At 41.5% G+C, this 27,785-nt stretch overlaps 2 protein-coding genes across 4 annotated transcripts in view; one reads left to right on the plus strand and one right to left on the minus strand.

Moving 5' to 3' along the window:
* Window positions 1-10,452, plus strand: part of deaf1 (DEAF1, transcription factor) — a 24,254-nt gene extending 13,802 nt beyond the window's left edge. Inside the window, exons 16-17 of the transcript XR_002753847.1 lie at window positions 9,978-10,324; window positions 10,403-10,452. The gene's annotated coding sequence lies outside the window, so the exon portion shown is untranslated. The remainder of the gene's footprint in view (window positions 1-9,977; window positions 10,325-10,402) is intronic.
* Window positions 1-23,918, minus strand: part of LOC102238353 (retinal guanylyl cyclase 2-like) — a 26,558-nt gene extending 2,640 nt beyond the window's left edge. The window contains exons 1-21 of one of the 3 annotated variants that reach the window (XM_023346361.1): window positions 23,330-23,918; window positions 17,757-18,003; window positions 16,901-17,131; window positions 16,222-16,374; window positions 15,812-15,954; window positions 14,535-14,690; window positions 14,055-14,204; window positions 13,303-13,522; window positions 13,016-13,091; window positions 11,178-11,262; window positions 10,657-10,773; window positions 9,486-9,569; window positions 8,834-9,010; window positions 7,046-7,220; window positions 4,890-5,033; window positions 4,628-4,776; window positions 3,635-3,798; window positions 2,785-2,908; window positions 2,645-2,713; window positions 2,343-2,517; window positions 1,478-1,576 (exon numbers count right to left, since the gene is read on the minus strand). In XM_023346361.1, the coding sequence (XP_023202129.1) occupies window positions 1,478-1,576; window positions 2,343-2,517; window positions 2,645-2,713; window positions 2,785-2,908; window positions 3,635-3,798; window positions 4,628-4,776; window positions 4,890-5,033; window positions 7,046-7,220; window positions 8,834-9,010; window positions 9,486-9,569; window positions 10,657-10,773; window positions 11,178-11,262; window positions 13,016-13,091; window positions 13,303-13,522; window positions 14,055-14,204; window positions 14,535-14,690; window positions 15,812-15,954; window positions 16,222-16,374; window positions 16,901-17,131; window positions 17,757-17,994 (2,929 nt within the window). In that variant the 5' untranslated portion in view covers window positions 17,995-18,003; window positions 23,330-23,918. Of the gene's footprint in view, window positions 1-1,477; window positions 1,577-2,342; window positions 2,518-2,644; window positions 2,714-2,784; window positions 2,909-3,634; window positions 3,799-4,627; window positions 4,777-4,889; window positions 5,034-7,045; window positions 7,221-8,833; window positions 9,011-9,485; window positions 9,570-10,656; window positions 10,774-11,177; window positions 11,263-13,015; window positions 13,092-13,302; window positions 13,523-14,054; window positions 14,205-14,534; window positions 14,691-15,811; window positions 15,955-16,221; window positions 16,375-16,900; window positions 17,132-17,756; window positions 18,004-21,254; window positions 21,484-23,329 lie in introns of those variants that run through there. The other 2 variants (XM_023346369.1, XM_023346354.1) reach the window with 2 other exon arrangements.
* Window positions 23,919-27,785: the final 3,867 nt, after the last annotated feature.

Here is a 27,785-nt window from a genome sequence, read left to right on the forward strand (position 1 = left end):
TTCATTACAATGTGAGCAAATCTTTGTCCATGTTCTGCTAATGTCGAAAAAACACAATTTTGCAATGGTGGCATTTCCATTAAACAAGAAATGAAATTAAAATCACATATGAATGAGCCAGTTCAAGCAATAAATCATTAAGAAACAGCAGCGATGGATGGAAACAGTTATATTCATAATTCAAAAGAGCTATGGATTTAGTACTTTGGAATGACACACAACCTTTTCTGAACTGTGTGAAGCAGTGAGAGCTCTGGTGGAGCCAGCTGCTCGAAAAAACAAAAACAAACCATCGTCCTCCTAACACTTCCTGTCGTCTTCTTCATCGTTTTTGTCAGTAGTAACGTCTAGCTGTTGATCATGTAACTCGTGTGATGTGAGAAAGTGTTTCCATTGCAGTTCTGCAAAATACATCTATTCTGATACAGCCAAAAAACACCTTAATCTAGTGCAAAAACATTTTAGCACAAAATGGGAGTTTTTTTGTTTTGTTTTTTTAAATTGGTGTTTCCATTAAGCAGATTTATTTTCGTAATTTCAATTTGCTCAGTTTTACGGCTAATGGAAACGCAGCTTGAGAGCAGACTGAAATGCAGGTCAAAGAGGTTTTCTGGAAGTTTCTTTCCAACCACCACAATATAGAAATAGATTTATTAATTAAACTGCACTGACATTACTTTAAATATTTTTTTTGTGAGCTGAGCGACTGAATTTTAGGTCTGCATTGTGATTTTGAGGTAGTGCTAAATCTCAAATCTGAATTAGGACAATCTGTAGAAATTTTGGTTAGAAATTAATATTTCTGTCTGTCAAGAAACGCATGTAGGAGAGACTGTAGCATCCACAACGTCATTAATGAGTGAGTGGAGAACTGATCATATATAATGTTTCATTTTGCTGTAATGTAAAAACTATATAAAAAATATAGTCTACTGAGAATAGATCAATAAGATACAGTTAATAATTGATGCGTGTGCAGGAATTCATTCAGTTTGTCATATTGAAGAAATCTGTAAATCATCCATCCATCCATTTTCTGTTCACCCTTGTCCCTAATGGGGTCGGGAGGGTTGCTGGTGCCCATCTCCAGCTACGTTCCAGGCGAGAGGCGGGGTACACCCTGGACAGGTCGCCAGTCTGTCGCAGGGCAACACAGAGACATACAGGACAAACAACCATGCACACACACACACCTAGGGAGAATTTAGAGAAACCAATTAACCTGACAGTCATGTTTTTTGGACTGTGGGAGGAAGCCGGAGTACCCGGAGAGAACCCACGCATGCACAGGGAGAACATGCAAACTGTAAATCTGTAATCTGTAAATCAACCAAAACAAAATCTGTATCTTTATTTCCTTGTTTGGGAAATATTAACAACAAAGTTTTATTGTATTCTAAATGATCAGGAAAGGAAAGATAATATAATTATAAAATCTTTTCGATTGTTGTTGTTCCATGTTTTTGTTCATACTTACGCAGGCCGCTGGCCTCCATGTGGGAGGCTGTGGTCACCGTGTCTCCAAACAGACAGTACCTGGGCATGGTCAGTCCCACCACACCTGCAACCACTGGTCCTGAACACATCCAACATGAGAGAGGCTGCTTGACAAATACTTCATTCTTGTTTTTCATTATGGTCTCTCACATAAAGTACGTTATAGCATGAAGGTAAAGTTTGAGAATTTAAAGCTTACTTATACAGGGTGGCTTTAAAGGGACAGTATAATGTCCTTTTCAGGCACTTGGTGCCATTTTATAGCACAGTCAAATAACCATGTAAATTTCAGTTGTTAATAAAAATGTGTATATATCAAGTACGACTTAAAATAAATTTGACTTTGCAATTTAATGCCTTGAAATTGGGCTTTCTGTCTCTTTAAAAACTCCTGCTCTTTTCGAAAGATCGCCTTCAGGAAATGATCACAACATGGCTCCTCTGTTAACCCTCTAACAATGTTTTTACCAGGGTTACTTTGAGAAGTAGCTAATATAATGAACTCAGCTGATGACCAGGTGTTTGCTAATTGCTGCTGCTAGTCTGAAGGAGCTGAGTGGGGAGTAGTGAGGGAAGGCCTGCTCTGTGAGGGGGAGTTTGGAAACTGCAGCTTAGGGGAAGAGCTTTGTCCTCAAAGGCGGCGTTAGACTAAATGGTTGCCATGGAGATTAAAGGATTTCTCAAACATGCATCAAAGAATCAAAGTAACACTCCAGGTATGTTTTTGAGGAGGCAATAACTTTATAATATGATGTAAAGCTCAAAAAAGTCAACTTTAAATAACACTGCCCCTTTAAATAAAAGCGGTTGGAACAGATTATTAAGTTTAAAAGGTGATACTGTACCGGAGTGCAGTCCAATGCGTATTTTCACTTTGATTTCAGGCATATGTTTGATCTTAAATGCTCCTATTGAATGAAGGATGTCAAGCGACATGTTTGACACTTCAGCTGCGTGCCGATTCCCATTTCTATTAGGAACACCTGAAGCCACCATGTAAGCGTCCCCAATAGTCTCCACCTGAACATAAACACATCATCACATTTAGTTAGTTATTTAGGTTAACAATCCTCTTGGTCTTTTCAAAGGGAGATTTACTCTGCCAAATCCTGTCTGGTGTGATGAGTGAATAGAATTAGATGCTTACTTTGTAGACATCATGAGTAGCAATGATGGCATCAAACATGGTGTAAAGGTCATTAAGCAAGTCGACCACCTACAAAAACACAATTTCAGTATTAAACAGTCAAAATTGTCAAAACTAGCTGTTACTTCAGCCGTTTTCACCTCAATGGGTTCACTTAGAGCTGAGATGGTTGTAAATCCGACGATGTCGCTGAAGTAAAGTGTGCAGTCTGAGTAGTGTTCAGGCTGGACAGGCTTCCCCTTCTTCAAGGCCTGAGCCACAGATCTGAAAAATCCAGTGATACACGGGTTAACATGTCAACATATGCTTACGACAGGAACAGACTCTACAAAGAAATCTACTTTCATTGGAGTGGCATATGGAAAGAGTAATATGAATGAAATATTGTAATTTCATTTCACAAGCGTAAAGGATAAAGAGTATAAATCCAGATGACATCTGACTAAAAAAAAAAGGTTTAGCTCATTTGCTAAACATCCTACTGATGTTTAGTTGGTTGACCTATTGACCTTTCAACTTTCCTTAATATCTTCAAAGCAAAAGCAGCACAAATGAAAAGACTTGCAGGACAAACATAGTCAGGTTTTGTCTTATCTGAAGATGAGGGAGTCGGGGGGCTGCTGGTTGACCTTTTATGACCTCTGGAAACATTTATTAATTTTTTTAAAAATTATTTTTAATCATCCAGCAAAAACAGATTATTGATTACAGGAATAACAGCAAATGTGGTCTTTTTCACCCCCTCTCCATTCATCCCCACATTGCTGAAAAAAAAGTAATAATAAAATATAATACAATAAAAACAATAATAATAATACAGCTGAAATATTATAAGCATGAATTTATTAATATCTTTAAAATGATATCGGCACCATTTGACATCAGTTTTGGTGGGAAGGCAAACGTCACTCAGGCCTGTCATATTCATTGTTCCAAAAGTCAGCATGTTCTACATGTGTGTGTTAATATTTCTCATGAACCCAGTCTTACTTTGGTAAAAGCTGTCCAATTAACTTATCCGTTTTGGTCCTCTCAACCTCCAGCTCATCTGTTCGCTCCCTGATCAGATCCTCCAGGTTGGAGCTGTACTGCTCCAGCATCCGCAGCATGGAGTCAATGATATTAGCCTTCTTCCCTCTGCTGATGCCCCGGAACTAAAAACAAACAACCATTGACACATAGAAGGTTGCATACTGTCCCAGCTGTACATTTTTAAGGAGCCTTTTTAATTGGGATTTGGGGTTATTTAAAGATGTATCTTGTCCATAAAATTTTTCTAAATGCTATTTATATAAGTATTTTAGGAAATTATTTAATGGTTACTTCAGCTACAAAGGTTTTAAGAAACAAATAAGTGAAGACAAACGTTGAACATTGTTAAAGGGTTAAAAGAGGAGCCATGTTGGGATGACTTCCTGAAGGCGGAGTTACAGAAAGAGCAGTAGTTTTTAAAGAGACAGAGGCCCAATTTCAAGGCATTAAGCAAAGTACAAAGTAAAATTTATTTTAAGTCATATCTGGTATGGGTAGCACTTTTATAACATCTGAAGTAAACATAGTTGGACATAGTTACAAGTGAACATAGTTACTTGACTGAGCTATAAAATGGCACTATGTGGTTGTGAAAACACATAACACTGCCCCTTTAAAATAAATCTAGAGCAGGGGTGGGCACTCCTGGTCCTCGAGGGCCGGTGTCCTGCAACTTTTAGATGCATCTCTACTTCAACACACCTGAGTCAAATAATGAGGTCGTTAACAGGACTCTGGAGAACTTGACTGCACTTAGGAGGAGATTCAGCTGTTGGATTCAGGTGTGTTGGACCAGGGAGACATCTACGAGTTGCAGGACACCGGCCCTCGAGGACCAGGAGTGCCCACCCCTGATCTAGAGACTATGAGGATTTTAGATACAATAAATTGAACTGAATGAAGGTGAAGATGTACTGAGATCGTAAGCTCCCCAAACAAGGATCATCTCACCTGCTTAAAAATTTCGTCAAAGTTGGGTCGCTTGCTCGGATCTTCGTTCCAACATTCATTCATCAGATTGAGACACTCAGCAGGAGCTTCATCCACTGAAACAAGAGGCCTACAAAGAGGAGGGGGCTTCTTCAGACGCTCCACAATCTCTGACAGTTCCACAGGCAGAGAGAGAGAAGATGGGATAATTAGACACACAAACATTTGCTGGGACTGGGGTTTGTCAGATCAACAGGTGTGTAGACAGGAAGAGCATTCTTACCCTGAGCAGGCATGTCCATCATGGCGTAGGGAAGTGTCCGTGAGATCACTTCCTGTATGATGATGGAAAAACTAAAGACATCTCCGGCAAAAGAACCGGCTTGTTCTGAATTCCTCAGAAGTTCAGGAGCTGTCCACAGAAGATCTAAGAAGAAATGTACTATATATATACACTGCTCAAAAAAATAAAGGGAACACTTAAACAGGTGTTTAACACTTAAAGTGTTCCCTTTATTTTTTTGAGCAGTATATATATATAAAATAAAAAGCTTGGCTAATGTCATATTTACACACTTTGCTGTGAACAGCAGTAAGAGTTTAGACTGGCAATCAGTTTCTTAAACCACTTCTCAAAAACTAAGAAAATTATGAATATATAAACAAAGGGGCAACTACATGATGAGGAAGCCAGATGTTCTCATCCTCTCTTCCTGTCAGTCAATCCAGTGGCTTTGTCAGCGACTGAGCAATGAGCGGACGCAACTTGCCATGAAGTAAACGACCCTTACTTGGAGGAACTGAACTTCCAACAGAAATTAAAGAAGAAAAGTCAGTGAACTCTGTGCTAATCTGCTAACTAATCCACTTCTGGTCCCAGCTGAAAGTCTGAAGGTAGTCTTAAAACTCTTCTATTTTCTTGACTACAACATGTTTTACTGGTCTGGTTTGATTACCAGACTATAGATGACCCTAAAATTAATTCAAACTTTTTTCAGAATTATTTTTCTATTATTCATTTTTCCACCATTGTGTGTAATTTAGTTTAATCTTAGTACGAGTCAGCTAATTTGTATTAGTTTGTATTAAAGAGCTGTTAATCAAAATAAAAAAAACAAATAATTTCTTTAGTTCAGTTTCTTCTCTTCAACTCACTGTAATCCAAATGAACTCATACGGCTGATAGTCAGTGCAAGATTATAAATAATAATAGCAAAAATAAATCCAATAAGTCCACAAAGAATTTTTTTTACCAGAATTTCACATTTTTCTCTTTAATCAACTATTTAACACATTCCCCAAACTCTTAACACCACTAGTTAATTAATCCGGTGCTCATAAACATGGCCCCCACAGACAAGTTTAACATTCATGATGCTTCATCATCACATTCATAACATAACATCTGCCACGTCACTGTTGGTTCATGTCATGTTCTGTGTTTTCTGTGTGTTTATTTAGAGTTTTCTGTGTCTCTGTGTCGCCGTGTTGTCCTGTTCTCCCCTCGATTACTCCCAGGTGTTTCTCGTTCCTTGATTACCCCCTGTGTATTTAACTCCACCTGTGTGTCTGTTCTTTGTTGGGTCCTTGTCGTTACTTGCCGCCCTTGGCGTTTGTCGTTCCGTTCCTGTGTGCCCAGTCTATTTTTCGTCCCTCGTTTACCGGTTGCTACCGGCGTCGAGCCCTGGCTTCAGCTCGGCCGTGCTGCCCGGCTTTGGGACTGTTTTGGACTGTGTTGTTTCTGGATTTACTTTATTAAAACACCATTTCTCATCATATCCTGAGTCTGCTGCGTTTGCCTCACCACCTCACACTGCCAATTCATGACAGTTCAGACCTAAAAACAGCCAGAAAGACCTGACAAAAGAACAGCTTCCAAACTGACAGCATGCAAAACATTAACACACTGACTCTCCAGAAAACACAAATAAAGCAGCAATATAATAAAAAAAAACACTTTGTCCTTGTATCCATTATAACTACATTCATGTTCATATTTGATGAGATTGTGGAATTTCAACTTTTACTTTGGTACTTTTGCAGCTCTTTCACTAGAAATATTTTGCTTTTGTTTGAATAATGGCTGCAAATCTACAGTCAGTATTACAGCAGCATGATTGCTAGATTATATTCCACTTTCTGAGCTGTGAGTGTGTGTGCAAGGTTTGTAAACTGACCTTTGTGTGTATCTCAACCACTTATAAGAACCATATTAAAAAAATCCTCCAAATGGAAGTACTGTTTCATGATCATTTATATATATATAAATGATCATATATACGATCATTTATATGCAGGTCATTCACTATCATTTATATATATATAAATGATCGTGAAAAACAAGTACATTACTCCCATTTCATTTATGCATAGTTAAGTAACTGGTCCAATTGTCAAATATTTAGGAGGTAAAGTGTAATTCTGGTAATTCTATTTTACCTTGTGGATCGTCAGACAGACTGACACCTTGAGACTGAAGGATCATGGGTAGACCGTAGTCTGTGATTTTCAACACAAATCGGCCGTCCACTAAGCAATTTGTGGACTTGAGGCGACCGTGAGTCAACCCTCGCAGATGAAGATACTTCATTCCCTGGAACATGAAGACAGCAGCCTGGTCACACAGAGCAAGATAATCTGTCGGTTTCAGAGTATGAATGAAAAATAGTTGACTTGCTTAAAAAGTGATTGAAATCAATAACTAAACAAACAAGAAGTTTGTTTCTTAGTTTGGGTAGGGAGAGCGAGAGATACAAATTCTATTTATTCTATTCTATTTATTTATTTATTCTATTTATGCACAGTTAAGAAGTTTACATACACTGAATAAAAAGGAATTATTTATATTTGCTAAATGCCACAATAATGAGAGAAACAATATGTCAAACATTTATTTATTAATGTCTTCAGAATCCTTATTTTCTCAGGATTTGGCAGCATTACCAATGAACTGAAGGGATGAAGCAGGAGACTGATGTTATGGACTTTGGTTGTCACTTTCCCAGATTTTACCTTACAAGATTCTTGCTTGTTTGGTTTCTTTATTTTTAGCTTTCATTTGCGCCTTTTGACTTAGGTTCCTTAGATTACTGTTTTTTTTCTTCCTGTATACTCTTGGTTAATTTCAGGAATTGCATTGGAAAACATTTCCAGAATTAAATATTGTTAGGTAAATTGTATTATTAGTAATTATCAAATATTTGTTGTATCATGTAGCCTTGTAGTTACATTTAGATAATGTTTCTGTATGTTAATTAATTCTGATTCCTTCCTAATCCCTCCTTGGAAGAGAGAGGTGACAGCTACTCTCAGCAGCTGTCACCTGTTGCCCTGCAGGACTTCCTATGAGAAATGGAGGTGTTAATTGCTCCCAGCAGAGTTTTACAAGCCTGACAATAAACTCTGCTCTGTGCTTCTTTGTGCTACAAAGCCGTTGCTTTGAAGCTATACAACGTGTCCGATTCAACGCCGTGCTTGGAGCAAAAGGGATCTAGAGTATAGATAACATGTGTCTAGATTAGTGAATGTCATTAGCGCTGCAACTATGTGCCCTTCCACCCTTTTAGAGTTGCAGCGCCCCGTGTGGCAGGGTTCCTAAAGAGCAATAAAAAGAGAGGAACAGACAGATGTGTTTCAGAGCAGGTTGGAGATTTGTAACTGAAAGCACATCTCTGTCTGCTCTCCTCGCGAGAAACAAAGAATCTAACTCTCTTGTCTTTCCTGTGTTTGTTTAATAGGTATTTAGACCTGACAAATATATTGAAAACACGTTCAAGCCATTTACCTATTCTGTTCACTAATGAAATGTCGGACTGTCCTTGTCTGTGTTTCCACTGACCATTAAATTGCGCAATTTGACATGTTGACAATAAATTTATTTGCTTAATGTAAACAGCATTAAGCTAAGAGTTTGTTGAATAAAAAGTTTTGATGCTGGGATGATGTTAAAATTGGTTGATCTCGCGAAACTGCAATGGAAACACTTTGAACACAGCTGGTCACATGAATACTTGCTTTTGAGGAGCAGGACAAGTATTTTGAGCAAGTGACTCCAAGACCAGGTTTAACACTTTGCCCTCATTGTTTTGAGAAAATCATTGCCTGTTGTGCAAATACAACAGGCAATGATATGAGAAATGAATCAAAGCGCCTGAACAACTTCTAATTCGACTCAGTGGGAAGTTGTGTCAGAACATTCAAGGTGTATTGAAGTGATCTAAGGAGAACCTTAATGAGGTCCATGAGCAGCGATGACTTGAACATCCAGTCCAGCCTGACGTCGCTGTCAGCCAGCAGGTCTGCCAGGCTGCCGCGGGGACAGTGCTCCACCACCAGGGCTAGGATCCCTGAATCCACAAACAAACCCAGGTACAGATTCAGGTTCTCATGGCGCATCTCCCGCAGCTGGAAACAAACGCAGAAAAATTCATGCTGAAACAGCTATCATACTTTTAATAACTGAAATACAATTAAATGAAATAAGTTGATGAGTACTTCACTGAGAACAACAACTATTTTTGACTTGTCTGCTTATCGGAGAGTCCAGCTGCCTCATATCAGTGACTCTCTGTTGAGACTCTCAGCTCCATTAGCTGACAAAGTTGGTCCTCTGATTGTGTTTAAACTGCTTATACCTGACTGATACATTTCAATTAGGCACTTACAGTATATGTTAAGCTTTTTATTTTCTCTGTGTTAAAGTAGACAGGTCATGTCAGTAGGAACTCAGCTGTGGATGATCTTTAGCCATTTGGATTGTGTATATGTGCATGTGTGTGTGCGCGAGTGCGGGTGTGTATGTGTGTAGGTTTGTTTATTAGCTGTTTGTCAGTCTTATCCATCTACTGTGTGATCAGTGTGATGTTTTATGTGATGTTACCTGACTGAACAGATTCTGGGTACTCTGGTTGACAGGTGTTGCTGTCTTTCCAACAGGAATCTTCTTCAGCCAAACCCAGTCTCCCTGGAAACAAACCAACCATTTAAAGGAAAATTAGTATGACAGCTAACACAAACACCCACTCCATATATAAGTGCAGCTTTTTAAAATCATATTTTGAGTGAGGATTTACCCTTATTTAGTTATTTATTTCTATACAAAGCCTATAGGTAAAGGTAATAATTTGTAATAAATGCAAATAACTAAAGTATTCTTTTCAATTTATATATATATATATATATATATATGTATATATATATACACAGTATATATGCAGTATATTTGACTGCCAGCACCTCGTCGCCTGAGTGTTTGCCAGTAATGGTACTCTGAGCCCTCTGAGTTAGCTCTCTGTAGTTTCCTTAGAAGACCTTCTAGTAATCAATTCTTGTTGCCTCCCTCTCTCTCTCTCTCTGGTGATTCCTCGTGAAGCCTCGGAAGTTTTCCTGTGAAAACCCTTGACCTGGCTTTTGGATTTTCCCTCCTCGTGACGCCGTGGATAGATACCCACTGGTTGCCCGAGTCCCTTCTTCATCTCTGCAGATTAACCATAAACCGTTCCTGGATTTCCCAGCTGGCAGTTGGCTCACTCCTTTGTTCTCCTCCACGCCTGAACTTACCTGTCCGACCTCCACCGCAGCCTCCACATCATTGACCCAGAACTTACTCAGTCAAGACCTCACTCTGGAACCTGAATCACCTTAAGGACACTCACAAAGATACTGAAACCACGAACCAACACTTCCCCCTCTTCTGGGTGGAAGTAACCTGCAAATCAAGTAAGACCAGTCTAATTTCTCTTGAAGTTCCAGTTTTCTGATTACCTCAAACTAACTATCTTCCTTGCTGCTCTTCAGTGTGCTAGGACCTTGTGTGCCTTCCCCAAGGACCAGACCCTTTCACCAACATTTTCATATTGTTCAAATAAACTTTATTTATCTGATTACCTATTCTCCTGGTGGTGTTCTGCATGTGGGTTAAGAAACTGGAACCCATCATGACGTATATATAAACTGTCATCATGACAGTAGAATACGAGACAGATGTGATACTGCAGCTTTCAGGGTTTTTACACACCGACACCATTGAGCATACACATGCAAACGGGTACCTCCAATATCCCAATGTTAGAACTCTCCGGTGACGTCAGGATGTAACTTCTGGCTATCGAGCGGAGGGGAGTTTTTATTTCCAAAAGACTCCTCATGATGGATTCATCATTTAATTTCTGGAAGGGAGAAAAAAAAAAGTAAACTTGCTTGTAAAGATCAAACAAAGAAAGTTTATTAATCAGTCCATTCTGGAACACAATCAAAAAGGTGCACTGGTCGTTTTAACATGCTGTCCTGACTGAAGATTCTGGAATATGTAATGCTTCTTTCATGTGTTCCTGAAAAGAACAGGTAAGAACACCCTAAGCTATTCCCATTTTATCTTTACAGAACACAGCACTCCGGTAATAGACAATTCTTGTAATAAACATATTGACAGACAATTTGGGAACATAAAGTTATAGGAAAGTTTGTAATATTTAGGCAATTTCATTCAAACTTTTAGTAAAAAAAAAGCAAAGATACGCAGTCAACGACTTTCCAACAATGTTCCAACCAGAACAGATTAAACGTTTCTCACCTTCTTACTAACTTGAGTGTCAATAAACACAATGTCGTCCAGGGTCAGGATTAATTTGGTGACGTTTGGTGTTCTCCTGTACTTCCTGTTTCACACAAAGAATTAAAAGCATTATTGTTTTTGATCAGATTTGCTATTTTTTATATTCTCTTTAAAGAGCTAATTCATAATACACTGCCTGGCCCAAAAAAAAGTCGCCACCTGGATTTAACTAAGCAAATAGGTACAAGCCTCCTATTGGATAAGTACTGCATAGGCGATTATCTTTCAGCTGGCAACAAGTTATTTAACCCCAGCTGATGCAATGAGTAACTCCTCATTTCTTAAACAACCATGGCAAAAGACACATCCTGTGGTCGTGGAAAAGACGTTAGTCTGTTTAAGAAGGGTCAAATCATTGACATGCATCAAGCAGAGAAAACATCTAAGGAGATTGCAGAAACTACTAGAATTGGGTTAAGAACTGTCCAACACATCATTAAAAACTGGAAGGATGGTGGGGAACCATCGTCTTCCAGGAAGAAATGTGGTCGGAAAAAAATCCTGAATGATCGTGATCGGCGATTACTTAAACGTTTGGTCAAATCAAATCGAAGAAAAACAACAGCAGAACTCAGGAGTATGTTTAATTGTGAACGCAAAAGCATTTCCACACGCACAATGCGAAGGGAACTCAAGGGGTTGGGATTGAACAGCTGTGTAGCCATAAGAAAACCTCTAATCAGTAAGGCTACCCAGAAAAAAAGGCTTCAGTTTGCTAGGGAGCATAAAGATTGGACTCTGGAGGAATGGAAGAGGGTCATGTGGTCTGATGAGTCCAGATTTACCCTGTTCCAGAGTGATGGGCACATCAGGGTAAGAAGAGAGGCAGGTGAAGTGATGCACCCATCATGCCTAGTGCCTACTGTACAAGCCTGTGGGGGCAGTGCTATGATCTGGGGTTGCTGCAGTTGGTCAGGTCTAGGTTCAGCAACATTGTGTGCCCAAAGAATGAGGTCAGCTGAATACCTGAATATACTGAATGACCAGGTTATTCCATCAATGGATTTTGTCTTCCCAAATGGAACGTTTATATTCCAAGATGACAATGCCAGGATTCATGGGTCTCACATTGTGAAAGAGTGGTTCAGGGAGCATGAGACATCTTTTTCACACATGGATTGGCCACCACAGAGTCCAGACCTTAACCCCATTGAGAATCTTTGGGATGTGCGGGAGGAGGCTTTGCGCAGTGGTCAGACTCTCCCATCATCAATACAAGATCTTGGTGAAAGATTAATGCAACACTGGATGGAAATAAATCTTGTGACACTGCAGAAGCTTATTGAAACAATGCCACAGCGAATGCGGGCTGTAATCAAAGCTAAAGGCGGTCCAACAAAATATTAGAGAGTGTGACCATTTTTTGGTGGCGACTTTTTTTTTTGGCCAGGCAGTGTATGTTTTCTAATGACAATATGGGAAAGAAAAGATTTTGAGATTTTTGTAGATTAGTGTTGATTTTTCCCTTTCATTTCATGTTTAATGTTTGCGTCCTTAGCTGCACTGCCAGCGGTGGGACCATGTACAGACCGGAATGTGCTTTTCCATAACCAACTCCAATGAACTCACTTTACCACAGGCAGACTCTAGTTTAGCTGGAGAAGCATTATGGTCAGTGGACACAGCTCAGTTTTGAGCTTCAATGGCAAAGGCTGTGAATACTTCTGAAAATATGTTTCTTGGTTTTCTATTTTTAATAAATCTGCAAAAAACATATACGTATATTAATGTAGTGGGGTAAATGTGTGTGGAATTTTGAAGAAGGAAATTTAGATAGGTAGTAGGTAGGTAGGTACCTCAACCAAAAGAAAGCAGCTGAAGTGAGACCACAAAGCAGCAGGAAGAGGAAGAACATTGTCACTGCATCCACACCTGAAATGTAGGAAACATCTTCTGATCAACAAAAGACACCAAAGTCTGACATTTGCTTACATCACAGATAGTAGAGAGGGCGCTTTACAACTAATACCTCACAGTGACTTCATTAGCTCCACAAGAAGCAAAGATTTTATACAGTAATCCTTTGGAACCAACAAAAAACATTCTCAATGTTCTGTTTCCCTCCCTTTGTCATTAGCCCTACCTCCGTTGCAAGTTTCCTCTGGACTGAACCAACAAAAACTGGCTTTGGGAGGTTTTCCTCCTGGGAAGTAGAAGGACCGGCTCAGAGGTCTCAGACCACCGACCGTTCCGTCGATGTGTGTCGGTCCAAGTGAATGTGTCGGCACAAGGTGGTCGCCATCGCTGTCCAGCACCACATACTTGGCCCGAAGACCAGACCCGCCTCTACCACCGTATAACACCTGTTAAAGAAGAAGACGTCAGTGGTGAAGACAACAGAACATGGGGTTATAGAGGTTTGTCAAAGACAAATAAACAGATGATTCTTTAACAGAATAATTTGTCTATTTAAGAAACAAAACATGAACATGGTTAAACAGAACTGAAGTAGATTTATGTTCTTAGTGAAGACTCTGAACAGTTTGAAGACATAAATTCAAATTCGCATATTCAAAATGAAAGTCCATCCATCCATTTTCTTACACCCTTGACTCTAAGTGGGGTCAGGAGGGGTGCTGGTGCCTATCTCCAGCTCCAATATTAAAGTGTTAATATTGGAATTCTGAGAATAAAATGTTCATATGTTGTTCTTCTCACTGCTTTCATGAAGTGAAGAATTTACGCTCCCTAGGACAGAAAGTTCTTCCTTCAGCCATCAATATAAAAAATTATGTATTATATTTAATGAGACATGATATAGTTTATATTGATGCACTGTGTCCAAGCTTCAGTGAAAACATTCACTACAACAAGTCACTTCTTTGTGTTTCTGACCTGGTTGAAGCCCTGGAAATCAAACCCTCCATCTGAGCTGAAGAGCTGATTTCCTGTCACCCAGTGTCCACCACCCGCCTGGCGACGCTCTTCCACGGCTTTAGCAACAAAGTAGACCATATTAAAGATGGTCCCAAACAGTGGAGACACCTTTGAAGAAAATCAGGAAAAAAGGGATTAAAATGTCAAAAAAAGACATGATTACATACACACTTCTATGGAGAGTGATTATAAAGGGTTCTACTGAAACAGCGTCACAACAAGAGTGCAACTGTTAAATGGAGTAGCACTTATACCAGGGGTGTCCAAACTTTTAGCGTCCCTAAGATAAATGTCCCCAAAACTGAAGTTAAAAAAACATCCACAGCATCTTTGTCATGAAAAATGTCTTGCTTACTCCCATGTCTTTTTGAAATGATTGTGCTCATCATCACTTCATCTTCTTTCTAATATTTTTGTTGCACTTTATTATTCCTTCACCTCTGTGGCAGAGATAGCGGAGCGGATCTCTCTGGAGATCTGAGCCTGGCGAAAGGTCTCATAGAAACTCTCATCAGAAGCCATGGTAACGGTCAGCACGGCGCTGTAGGCATGCTGCAGCTTGGTGTTGTTGGTCAGCAGAGGGAATGTTGTGTCCTGATGGAATAAGTAAGAGATATTATTTATCAAAACTTTGAATCAAAAAGATTTTCACAAATTATCTAAAGGTTAAACAGGTTTATTTTAAAGTTGCTATAGTCTTTTTTTAATTTAGTAGCTTAATTCAACAGCAGTTTATTTTGAAAATAAACATTAACATTTATTGTGACTGTTTTTATGGCATTTTATTTGTGTAACTACTTGTAACCATTATAACCTCTGCTGCCTGTTGGCCAGGACTACTTTGAAGAATAGATTTTGAATCTCAATTGGACTTTCGTGGTTAAATAATAATAATAATAATAATAATCATTATCATCATCATCATCATAAATCATCTAGGTTTATTAGTGTTGGATTAAACAGATGTTTCTGTTATGATTCTGGCCCATCTGTCTGCTCTGTTTCCATCCTCAGCTCTCACTGGTGCAATCAGGCTCATGCCATCCACCTGTTCACTAGCAGTTACTGTATATGCAGCACTCAGGCATGCAGACGGTGCCAGATTTTTGAAAACCTTGTGTGAGTAAATATCCAGTATTCTTCTCTCTGCCTGACCACGATCTCGACCACGTTTTGCCTCTTGGATACCCCTGCCTTGCCTAACCCACATCAGACACTCTACTGGTTTCTGTTTCCTGGACACGGCCCTGCTTCTGCCTTTCGACTTCTGCCTCGTCCTTGGATTTGTCTAAGATTGCCTTCACGTGCCTCACCTAGTTCTGTGCCCGGTCCTCGGATTCCAGCCTGACCCCCAGATAAATGTATGTGTCTCTCTGGTTCTGACCCTGCCCTGGCCTGTCGACATCAGAGTTTTGTTTTTCACCTGAGTTTTTCCCCTGCTACCAATGCCCCTGGAGACAGTTTCCCTGAAGAACCAAGGCCTTACCTCGGCTTCATATGACTTTCTGAGAAGGTTGGTGGCTTTCCCTTTTTGAGCATCTGACACCGCACTTAGTAGCCACTAACCTGTTTCTCATCCTCAGTGGTTCCCGGTCCTGTTGCTGGCCGTCCCCTGTTCCAGACCCCCATTCTCAATAAGCCATTTATTGCTTTTTTTTTTTTTTTGTCTGGCTGAAATTTTGGGTCCTCTTTTGTTCTGAGCATTACAGTTTCACCTGGTAAGGCATGGCGTACAGCAAGGTGTCGTATGGAATGAAGACGTAACCATCAGCGATCATCCCCATTTCTAGAGCCTCCAGCAGGAGTTCCCTCTGGTGCTCTCCACCAATCAGGATGGAACTCATACACATGATGATCACTTAAGAGGAAATAAACTTCATTAGATGACTGGACTCCACATCAAGGCAAATGCATCTATTGACAGCTGAAAACAAACTATTTGTTGGTCAAATCTTTTCATGAAAATTTTGCGTTTTAAAATCTGGGAGACAAAATCTTGTCTCACTCAGAAGAGGAGATTACTTGAATTGGATTGGAATTCAACAGTTGAGCAAAGTTATATTTTTAAATAAGATCTGAAGTTAATTTACCAATACTAGGATCAGATTTGAGTCTTGGAGCTGACCTTTGACTTTGTCGGACTGCCTGATTTCGTTCAGCGCCTCCCGAGCCCCGCCTTTGTTTGTTTCCATAGAAACCACAGGAGCAATTGGCAAGCCCACAGCCCGGAGTGCAGAGGCTACTTCTTCTCCAGTGCTGTCCCAGAGATCAGTTGGGGCTGAGAATGGGGGGAGAAAGCTCTTAATTTTAATGTTCAGTGTCCTCATTTTCAAGTAAGAGGGTGTTAAAATATATATACGTATATATATATATATATATATATATATATATATATATATATATATATATATATATATATATATATATAGTCCACCAAAAAATGTAAAAGAATTAAACATATAACAATTATCTGAATAAAAATTCCAGCCCAGTTAGAGGCCAGATAATGTGAACTTTTGAGGGGTAAATACAGAATTGTATGAAGGTAGTAAAGATATAGTTGAACTTGTGAATTCTGGGAGTTGTAAGCCACGCCCCTTTTGACCTGAAATCTCTGCTGCATGCTGTGAAAACACATAGGGCGCATAATAGGCACAGATCAATCCAAACGTAATAATTTGATCCATAAGGGGAATATGATATGTTTGTGTGCTTTTTGGGGCACTGTGAACTACAGTATACTTCAATTTGCAAAGTCCATTTTAATGACTTCAGACCTATGTGGTATCAAATGACTTCCTCACCTGAAATGACTGCAACGTGAGCCCAGCGGAAGAATCTTAGGACAGTTTTGAGGACCTTAATAGGAGGCGTTACGGGGGGCAGGTTCAGCCAGTCATCATCCAGACAACCTGGAGAAGAAAGCCCTGCCTCCCAGTGCTGGGTGAACAAGGACGCTGCGTGGCAGAGGGTCGGGTTGAAAGGTCCGATGTAAGCGTGACCATAACCCTCCATTTCCCCCAACTCAGCCAACGCTGAAAGGAGGCAAGTTTCACAGGTTTTGTTAAAATATGATGGAGTTAAAAACATCACAAGATTAACTGAATTATAAAAACAAAGCAACACTAAGTCATTCTTTTTTTGTATAACTTGCCATTTTCACATTGGTTAGAAAAGTCAAGTCATTTTCAGTTTTGCACTGTTCTTAATTTCATCCTTAAAAAGTTACTTTTACAGTGTGCGGCACCGTTCATTCAGTATCTCACCGTAGGAACGGTGTGTGATACCATCTATACGGTATAGATGGTATCACACACTGAATGTACTAAGACAAGAAAAAAAAAAAGTAAATTTCCGCCAAATAACTCAGAAATTTGTAGATTAATCTCAGAAATGTTCTTAAACAAACACATGGAAATTTCTGAGTTTGAAAAGTTGAAATTAACTATAAAAAATCTGAACTTTTTTTCTCTCGAAAATTTCACAGATTAATCTATTTTTTTCTAGCAAATTTTTGACTTTGAAGACTTTTTAAAAAAAAAACATTTCTGAGATATTTTGGTGGAAATTTACTCCACTTTTTATGATGTCCTTAATACGCCATTGCACATTTCCATGTAGTTGCAAATAAAACATTTATGCGGTATTTGGTTGCCACACCTTTGGACACAGAGCAGTCCTCGTTGAGCAGCTTCACATCGTACCAGTATCCTCTGCTCATGTAGCTGTCACTTCTTAGCCGTGATAATGCTAGGTTAGCCGCAGCTACTGGCATTGCTCTGGAGAACAGAGGGTCACAGGACCAAGGGCCAACCAGGGCCAGTTTAAAAGTCGCTGCCCCCACATCGCTGATATAAAACAACCAGAGAAACAGTCCAAGCAAGGAGACAAGCTGCATCTTGGTGACCTGCAAAACATACATGCAAATATGTTGGTTTTACTTTAATTAAACTGATAAGAGATTGATTAATATGTCAGCTGGCTTAGTCTTAAGGCTAGACTTTTTTTTTTAACTGAGTGTAATCTTTTCCTCTTTAACTGATTTTATTTCCACTTTTAAATGCCATAATTTTAAAACAGATAACTCGTCACGTATTATACAGGTTTTTCCTCTTTCAAATTCAGAGCTTTAGTTACATTTCTTGCCATTTAAATTGTATATTATATCTCAGGGAATTTTTCCACAGTTTTGTACCCTTTGTCCTGATAGAACCGCAGACGTTTTGCTGAAATATCGGTAGAAAATCCCTTTGCTAGAAACAGAAATTAAGTAGTGGAATAAGTCAAGCAAGCAGTAAAGTCCGTTAAATGTTGAATGATTCACTTTGAAGAAAGGTTTTTCTGTTTTTAATGCATGCTTTTGGGAAAATTTGGCCCCTTGGTTCATGACTGGATATGTATTCTCTGTAATATTAACCCCTTTTGAGTATATTATTAAACTAGAAGCAGCATTTGGATAACTGTGTGAAATTAGGACGGGGGTAAACCAAATATGGCAGCCCAAGCTAACGAAGTTTATAGGAGTTTCCAGGACTAGGAAGGGCTCACTGTCTTTTTCAACCCTGGAATATTCTGGCGTTTGGTTTTTTTTTTTACATTAAGTGGGAAGGAAGTGAACTTTCATGTGTGATACATTAATTTTATTAATGGGAATTAACTGTGCAGTTAAAGACATTAAAGCAGAGGTCTCAAACTCCAGTCCTCGAGGGCCGCAGTCCTGCAACTTTTAGATGTGCCTCTGCTGCACCACACCTGAATAGAATAATTAGGTCATTAGCAAGGTTGGGAGAACTGATCTACAAAAGGAGGAGGTAATTAAGTCATTTCATTCCAGCGTTTTTTGTACCTGTGGCACATCTAAAAACTGCAGGACAGCGGCCCTTGAGGACTGGAGTTTGAGACCCCTGCACTAAAGTTATCTGAAATCAAAGCCAAATATTTTGCAAAAGGCAGTCTGTTGAATCGCTACTTATATACTTATTAGTTAATATCAAGGAAATATTAACTTATATTAACGATATTTGTGACTGATTTTTGCGTAAACAAGATGAATGTAGTTTTTATGACTACATTGACCCAATTCCAACTACTTAATTATAAAACCCTACAGGAAATTATAAGTCAACTAAGCTCCAGTTCCTGCTGTCTGGATGTTTTACCCACACATTTCTTTAACAAAATCCTGCCTGTTATTGCTACTGACCTGATCCAAATAGTAAACTCATCGCTCTCATCAGGCGTTTTGCACCAGGCTTTGAAAACAGCAGTAATCAAACCACTTATAAAAAAGAACAATCTGGACAAATTACTACTGCAGAATTACAGGCCGATCTCCGACCTCCCATTCATCAGCAAAGTTAAGCTGTGTGTAAACAATTAACTAGCTTCCTAACGATAACCAACCGCTTTGACGCTGTCCAGTCTGGTTTTCGTGCTCACCACAGCACAGAGACCGCCCTCGTAAAAGTGTTCAATGACATCCATATAAATACAGACTGTGGGAGAACCACAGTGCTGGTTCTGTTGGACCTCAGTGCAGCTTTTGACACTGTTGACCATGACATATTACTGAATTGACTGGAGAGTTGGGTCGGACTCTCCGGTCCAGAACTCAACTGGTTTGAATCCTACATAAAAAACAGGGATTTCTTTGTTTCAATTGAAAACTTTTCATCAAAGATGTCAAAGGTCATATGTTGGATACCCCAAGGTTCAATCCTAGGACCCCTCTTATTCAATATTTACATGCTCCCACTAGCTCAGGTTATAACAGGAAATAATATAAGCAGATCTATGCAGATGACACACAGCTCTACATTACAATGTCACCAGGGGACTCTGAACCCATCCAATCACTGAACAGATGCTTAGAACAGATAAATGTGTGGATGTGCCAAAACTTTCTCCAGCTGAACAGAAACAAAACTGAAGTTATTATTTTTGGACCTAAAGAGGAACGATCTAGAGTTATAGATCTAGAGTCAATGCACAGTTTCAGTTATTACAACTGGGGACACTAGTGAGCAATGGAGAAGTAGGCAGCGTTTCTCTAGAGCTCCTGCAAATTTAGAAATATTTTTGGTACCAAGTTGACATTTGGACAATTCTACAATAGGTTGGGAAAAAGGAAAGTCTAGACTTCATTTAACTGCACCAGGACATGATGAAAGCAAATTTGAGAATGCATAACTCCAACAAGGACAAGAAAGCGAAAGAACCGGGCCCAGCCGCCTCGGACTCGCCTGAAGGTAGCTATCCGATGGCTAATGCCACCATCCTAGATGCTATAAACTCTCTCCGCACAGAACTACAAGCCACCAAGTTCGAAATTTGTCAGACAATAGACCAGTGGTCCCCAAACTACGGCCCGCGGGCCAGATGCGGCCCGCCTCCACATTTGGTCCGGCCCCCTGAACAATACTAGAGTATCTTCATATATGTGCATTTTTATTTGATAAGTTGGACTTTTGCAATAAAATAAATGTTCCTTAGTAATGAACTTTATTTATTATTAACTACTAGTTAGTAACTATTTTATACATGCATATAATTGACCCTAACCCCTTTTTTTATGTGGAGAACCCAGTGTTATTTGGTTATTATTTATTTCATAAATAGTGTTATTTCCTGACTTTTGTTCTCTGAAAAATCCAGAAAAGGTTATTTGATTGTGCTTTCTGAAAAACAATACATTTTTATGTTTAGCACTCTTACAATCGTCACACTTTTTCTGTTACAAACTGACCCCGGCCCCCCATCAGAGAAGGGACAAGTTATGTGGCCCTCACAGGAGAAAGTTTGGGGACCCCTGCAATAGACACTCGAAGAGGTGTCCGCCACGATCAGAGAACTCCTCGCCCTCAAAACCGAGACTCAAAATACTATTCATGTCCTGAAAACGACCAACATGGCGCATCCATTGCTGAACTAGAACGAGCGGCTAACAGTCAGCAGACGCCATAGCCGCGCTAGAGTCGGAGATAAAACGTCTACGCACAGAAACGAATCAGCTAACAGAAAAATACATGGATCTTGAAGGAAGGTCCAGACGACAAAATATACGGATTGCAATGTTAAGAGAAGGGGCAGAGAAAGGCGCAGGATTGAACGGATTCGTCTTGCAGCTCCTGAAAGACGTGCTGACTCTGGATGACTTACCGCTGGTGGACCGCGCTCACAGAGCTCTATGAAGGCGTCCAGAAGACACAGGACCTCCTCGGGCGTTGGTGGCGAGACTCCATTATTACCGCGACGTTACAATGATCCTCCGGAAGGCCATGACTCAGAGGGACCTCGCCTACCGCGGGCAGAAGATCCACATCTTTCCCGACTTCACCCCCGAGATCGCGAAACGCCTGCGACAGACTGGCGACCTGTCCAGGGTGTACCCCGCCTCCTGCCCGGAACGTAGCTGGAGATAGGCACCAGCAACCCTCCCGACCCCATTAGGGACGAAGGGTGACCAGAAAATGGATGGATGGATGGATGGATGGATCGCGAAACGCAGAGCTGCATTCAACGGTGTCAGAGCACTTCTTCGGGACAAGCCGGGAGTTCGGTATGGACTTTTATATCCTGCAAAGCTGAAAGTGACTTTCAGAGGAACAGAAACAATGTTTACAGACGCGAAGGAAGCCCAGAAGTTCGCGGAGCTCCATTTTGGTATGGGTGGAGGCGACGCAGGCGACCCCGTGGCGGACACCTGATGTGGAGTGGCTGGATTCTGGTAGTACTCAATGTTGGACTGTCCTGTGATGTTTATATAATGTTTAGAATCTTCGTCTTGGTTACATAATTAGCTGCCTTAAGTTTCGTTGACAATTTGAAGTGGGCTGATATTTATAAATAGGCAGCTTACATAACCTGACATGTTTATCAGATCATTTCTTTTCAGCCGCTCAGATGTTAGTTTGGTGCTTGAATTTTATATTTTTGCAGAGCTTTTTTCAACTTCTAATTAGAAGCTAGTAGTAAGGGAAGCTATTAGTTGAGTAGGTTAATGTGTCTTTGTTGTGTGAGTGTTACTCTTAATTCATTTTTTCTGTTTATCCTTTTCTTTATAACTTCCTTAAGGGGTCGCGCCTTACTTTGCAGGTTCTTCTTAGTATAGGCAAGACAGTAAGCATTTTGTTTGGGGTGGGATGGGACTTATATATGATGTATAATCATCTCTTTCACACTTATGAGGACTTCTATATTCTTTTTCATTCTAATCTGAGTTATGCAGGTTAATACAACACAAACAAAGAAGGGCGGACAAGTTACCTTGGTCACATGGAATGTTAAAGGTTTGAATAATCCTGTTAAGAGGGGTAAGATATTAGCACCCCTAAAGACATTGTCCAGTGATGTAATTTTCCTTCAGGAAACCCACTTTAATAAGAATGAGCACATAAAACTGAGATGCAGGTGGACAGAACAAGCTTATCATTCTACTTGTGCAGTGAGAGCTCGAGGCGTGGCAATATTATTCAAAAAAGGTACACCTTTTACCCATAAATCAACCATATCCAACAGGGAAGGCACATATTTAATATTAGTTGGAGAATTGTACTCTGTTCCTGTAACTCTGGTTAATATATATGGCCCCAACATAAACTCTCCACTTTTTTACAAACATGTTTTAGCCCAAATACCTGACATTTCGCAGACTAATCTAATCATTGGTGGGGACCTAAATCTTGTTTTAGATCCATACTTAGACCGCTCGTCAACACGTACAGCACCGACCTCTAATGCTAGTATTTTCCTTAAGGAATACCTAAATAACTCTAATTTATTTGATAGCTGGAGGATTTTTAACCCACAGGGGAGAGCCTATTCATTTCACTCAAATGTTCACAATGTGTACACACAGATTGATTATTTAATGATGGATGCAAAATTATTGCCCTATACTAGTGAAGTAAAATATCATAATATAGCAATTTCAGATCACGCCCCCCTTTCTCTAGATTTACATTTAGATCATTTGAACCAAACTGAAAGTGTCATGTTGGGTTTGAATGTTAGCCCAAATGCAGAACACAACCACAGGAGAAGTGAAATCAGTTTTAAATGATTTATTAAAGATCACACAATAATCAAAGAGAGAGAGTCGGGGTGGTCTGGTCCAGGGGAATAAACAGTAATGGTAGCAACAGTTCACTGGGAGGAAAAAAAGGCAGGGTGGTTAGTTCAGGGGTCGTGGGAGAATGGAAAACTCTCGGGGGGAAAAAACGGGTAGATCTTACTTGTGGTTGTTGGCGCAGAGTTGTGGAGAGAAACTGGGTTTGTCCGGGGTCTCGGTCCCTAATGGATCCAGGGACAGCGGAGGAGTGCGGCGGGGAGCGGACAGGTAGGCTCGGGTGAAACGGAGACACGGAGGAGTGGAACGGCCGCCAGCCGTGGAGTCCAGAGGAGATTTGCAAACAGCAGAGAGGTGAGTCTGGGAACTCGGGCAACCGTGACTGGCACAACACTCAGGCGACGTTGGACTGACGGCCCACTCCTATGACTGCTCCGCTGATGAAGGTGATCGGGAACAGCTGGGGAAAATAATGACGTCACCGCGCTCCATCCGAAACCTGTCGCCTTCTGGTGGTAATATGTAGAACGGCGCGCAGGCAACCCCACCAATAGGACAGAGAGCCCCGGAACACAACAGTACCCCCCCCCTCAATGGTCGCCACCTGGCGGCCTAGAAGAGGTAGATGGCAATGAGGAGCGATAGTCTGAAATGAGGGACGGATCTAAGACAGATGAACCAGATATCCACGAACGTTCCTCCGGACCGTAGCCCTCCCAGTCGACGAGGTACTGCCAGCCGCGACCTCGCCGACGGGAGTCCACGATCCGGTGGACAGTGTAGGCCGGATGGCCATCAATAACACGGGGGGGGTGGAGGGGGTTCGGCTGGAGGGCAGAGCGTGCTGGTCTGGACGGGCTTAATCTGGGACACGTGGAAGGTGGGATGGACGCGGAGGGAGGCAGGCAGATGGAGACGAACGGCAGAAGGACTGATTATGGATTCAATGGTAAACGGACCAATATAGCGGGGAGAGAGTTTTCTAGTCATAGATTTGAGAGGAATGTCACGTGCAGAGAGCCATACCTGTTGACCGGGTGTGTAAGTAGGAGCAGGAATCCTCCTGTGATCAGCCAGACGTTTAATCTGTTCTGCGGTGCGGTTGAGATTGTGTACGGTCGTCCTCCATACCTTCTTACAGCGACGTATGTGGTGGTGGACTGAGGTGACAGAAATATTTTTTTCTTCGGAAGAGAGTAAGGGTGGTTGGTAGCCGAGGGAAGCCTCGAAAGGGGACAGACCTGTAGCAGCGGATACGTGGCTGTTGTGGGCATACTCCACCCATGGGAGGAACTGGGACCAGTCACAAGGGTTGGAGGATGTGAAACAGCGGAGGGTGGTTTCGAGATCTTGGTTGAGACGTTCGGTTTGACCATTAGACTGCGGATGAAAACCAGATGTTAACGAGACATTGGCATTTAATGCAGAACAGAAAGCTTTCCAAACCTGGGAAATTAATTGTGGTCCTCGGTCTGATACGATGTCCTGCGGAATGCCATGGAGCCGGAAAACATGTTTAACCAGAAGTTGGGCTGTTTGGAAGGCAGTGGGTAGTTTGCGCAGGGGAATAAAATGGCAGGCTTTGGAGAAGCGGTCAACAATGGAGAGGATGGTGGTCATGCCTTTAGAGGGTGGCAATCTGGTAACAAAGTCTATAGCTATGTGAGACCATGGGCGTTTCGGAATGGGAAGTGGTTGAAGAAGACCAGATGGAGGTTGATGGGAGGACTTATTTCGGGAACAAACAGTGCACGCCTGAACATAATCCCGGACGTCTTTGTGAACGGATGGCCACCAGAACTTTCGGTTTACTAGGGCGATGGTGCGACTGATGCCAGGGTGACCGGAAAACTTGGATGCGTGGATCCACTGAAGAAACCGGGCTCGGACGGAGGAAGGAACAAAGATCTTATCGGGTGGACAGGAGTCAGGGGCTGGATCGGAAAGCTGTGCTTGTTTTATAATGTCTTCCATCTCCCAGGTTATCACTGCAACCGTGCAGCTGGGAGGGAGGATATGGTCGGGGTCTCTCTCGGAGTCGTCTTGCGAGTAAAGACGGGAGAGGGCATCAGGTTTTACGTTGCGAGACCCTGGTCTATAAGAGATAGAAAGGTTGAATCGTGAGAAGAATAGTGACCAGCGTGATTGTCGTGGGTTTAGCCTCTTTGCGGAACGTAGATAGGACAAATTCTTATGGTCGGTCCAGACCAACACTGGGTGCTCTGCCCCCTCCAGCCAGTGTCTCCACTCCTCCAGGGCTAATTTTATGGCTAGTAGTTCCCTGTCCCCAACATCATAGTTCCTTTCGGGTGGTGTTAACCTGCGTGAAAAAAAGGCACAAGGGTGAGTCTTATTGTCTTGGGATGAAATTTGGGACAGTACTGCTCCAACTCCTGAATCAGAGGCGTCCACCTCCACGATGAACTGCTTTGAGGGGTCCGGTTGGATGAGGATGGGTGCGTTAGCGAAGAGGTTCTTGAGGCGAGAGAAAGCGGCTTCAGCTTTCGGGGTCCAACTGAAAGGAATCTTTGAAGAGGTTAGAGCGGTAAGGGGCAAGGCTGTCTGACTGTAATTGCGAATGAAACGACGGTAGAAATTGGCAAATCCTAGGAAACGTTGCAGCTGTTTGCGGGTCTCTGGTCTTGGCCAATCTAGGACAGCACGAATCTTCTCCTCGGTCGGCCTTACCTGTCCGCCCCCTAGAATGAAACCCAGAAATGACACGGATGATTTGTGGAATTCACACTTCTCTGCCTTCACATATAATTTGTTCTCTAGGAGTCTTTGTAGAACCTGACGGACATGATACTTGTGTTCATCTAAGGATTTAGAGAAAATCAGGATGTCGTCGAGATAAACGAACACAAAAATGTTTAAGAAGTCTCTTAGAACGTTGTTTATTAGCGCCTGGAAAAAGGCAGGAGCATTCGATAATCCAAATGGCATTACAAGATACTCAAAATGTCCAATGGGCGTTTTAAAAGCAGTCTTCCACTCATGCCCTTTACGGATGCGCAGGAGGTGGTAAGCGTTTCTTAGATCCAATTTGGAGAATACAGTTGCTCCATGAACTGGTTCGAATGCTGCTGATAATAGTGGCAGAGGATATTTATTTTTAACTGTAATGTTATTTAGACCCCTGTAATCGATGCAGGGACGTAATGACCCATCTTTCTTTCCCACGAAGAAAAACCCTGCTCCCAGCGGTGACGAAGATGGGCGGATGATGCCAGCGGCTAAGGATTCATTAATGTATTTCTCCAAGGTCTTTCTTTCGGGATGGGAGATGTTATACAAACGGCTGGAAGGTAATGGAGCACCGGGTAGAAGGTCTATGGAGCAATCGTAGGGACGAGAAGGAGGTAGAGACTGGGCCTTTGATTTACTAAAAACAGGAGCTAGATCATGGTATTCATGAGGAATCATTGACAAGTCGACGGGGTCAGCCTCCTTAAGTTCAGCCGGCGGGACACCTGGGGGAACAGCTGAACGGAGACATGATGAGTGGCAAGAAGTGGACCAAGATTCGACATGCCTGTCTGACCAATTGATTTGTGGATTGTGCTGTTGCAGCCACCGAAAACCGAGGATTATAGGTGAGTTAGAGGTGGGAAACACAAAGAATGAAATGGACTCCCTGTGATTACCGGAGATTATTAGGTGAAGTGGTTTGGTTTGGTGGGAGATTTGTGGAAGCGTCTTTCCATCTAAGGCAGTTACTCGCAATGGAACTGGTAACGGCTCGATTTCTATGGCCATTTGTGTTACCAAGGATTCATCTATAAGGTTCTGTTCGCAGCCAGAATCCACAAGGGCGGACAACGGGATTGAATAATTCTGATAGTTCAAAGTAGCAGGCAGTAATAATCGAGGAGCATCTTTACTTAATAAATGGTCCGCCAACCTCCTCGCCTCTAAAGGCGGACCTGGGGGTTTAAACGGATTGGGCAACGAGCGAGAAAATGACCAGGGGCACCGCAGTAAATACATAGGCGGGCAGTGATGCGCCGCTGCCGTTCCTCCGGAGTTAACCGAGTCCGTCCCACCTGCATGGGTTCGGGTTCCGGGGAAGCTCGGGGAGGAGAAACCCTCGGAGTGGGAGTCAGGCGTTCTGCCGGCTGATTTCTTCGGCTTCTTTCTCTAGCACGAGACCGGATTCTACTGTCAAGACGAATGGTGAGATTTATCAGTTCCTCTAACGTCTTGGGCTCGTCGAGAGTAGCGAGTTCATCTTTTAAAGATTCGTTCAGAGCATTAAAGTATGCACTTTTTAATGCCTCGGCGTTCCAGCCGGTTGCTGCGGCTTTGATGCGGAAATCCACTGCAAAGTCAGCTACCGTTCGGTGGCCCTGCTTGAGATTCCATAACTCCCTAGAATTAAAGGAGTTGTCTGATTCGTGGCTGAAAACTTGTCTAAACTCCTTTAAAAAATCATTAAACGAGCACCCGTACCGTGCGGGGTCCGGGAAACGGGCTTCTGCCCATAATAACGCTCGTTCAGACAACAAGGATATAACATACGCAATCTTTGCGCTGTCATGGGAGAAACTTTGTGGAGAATGGTTGAAGATTATTGAGCATTGAAGCAGAAATCCATTACATTTATTTAGATCACCTGAAAA

Source organism: Xiphophorus maculatus, chromosome 2 (genome assembly GCF_002775205.1).
Source record: "Xiphophorus maculatus strain JP 163 A chromosome 2, X_maculatus-5.0-male, whole genome shotgun sequence".
In the NCBI taxonomy this organism is placed as follows: Eukaryota; Metazoa; Chordata; class Actinopteri; order Cyprinodontiformes; family Poeciliidae; genus Xiphophorus; species Xiphophorus maculatus.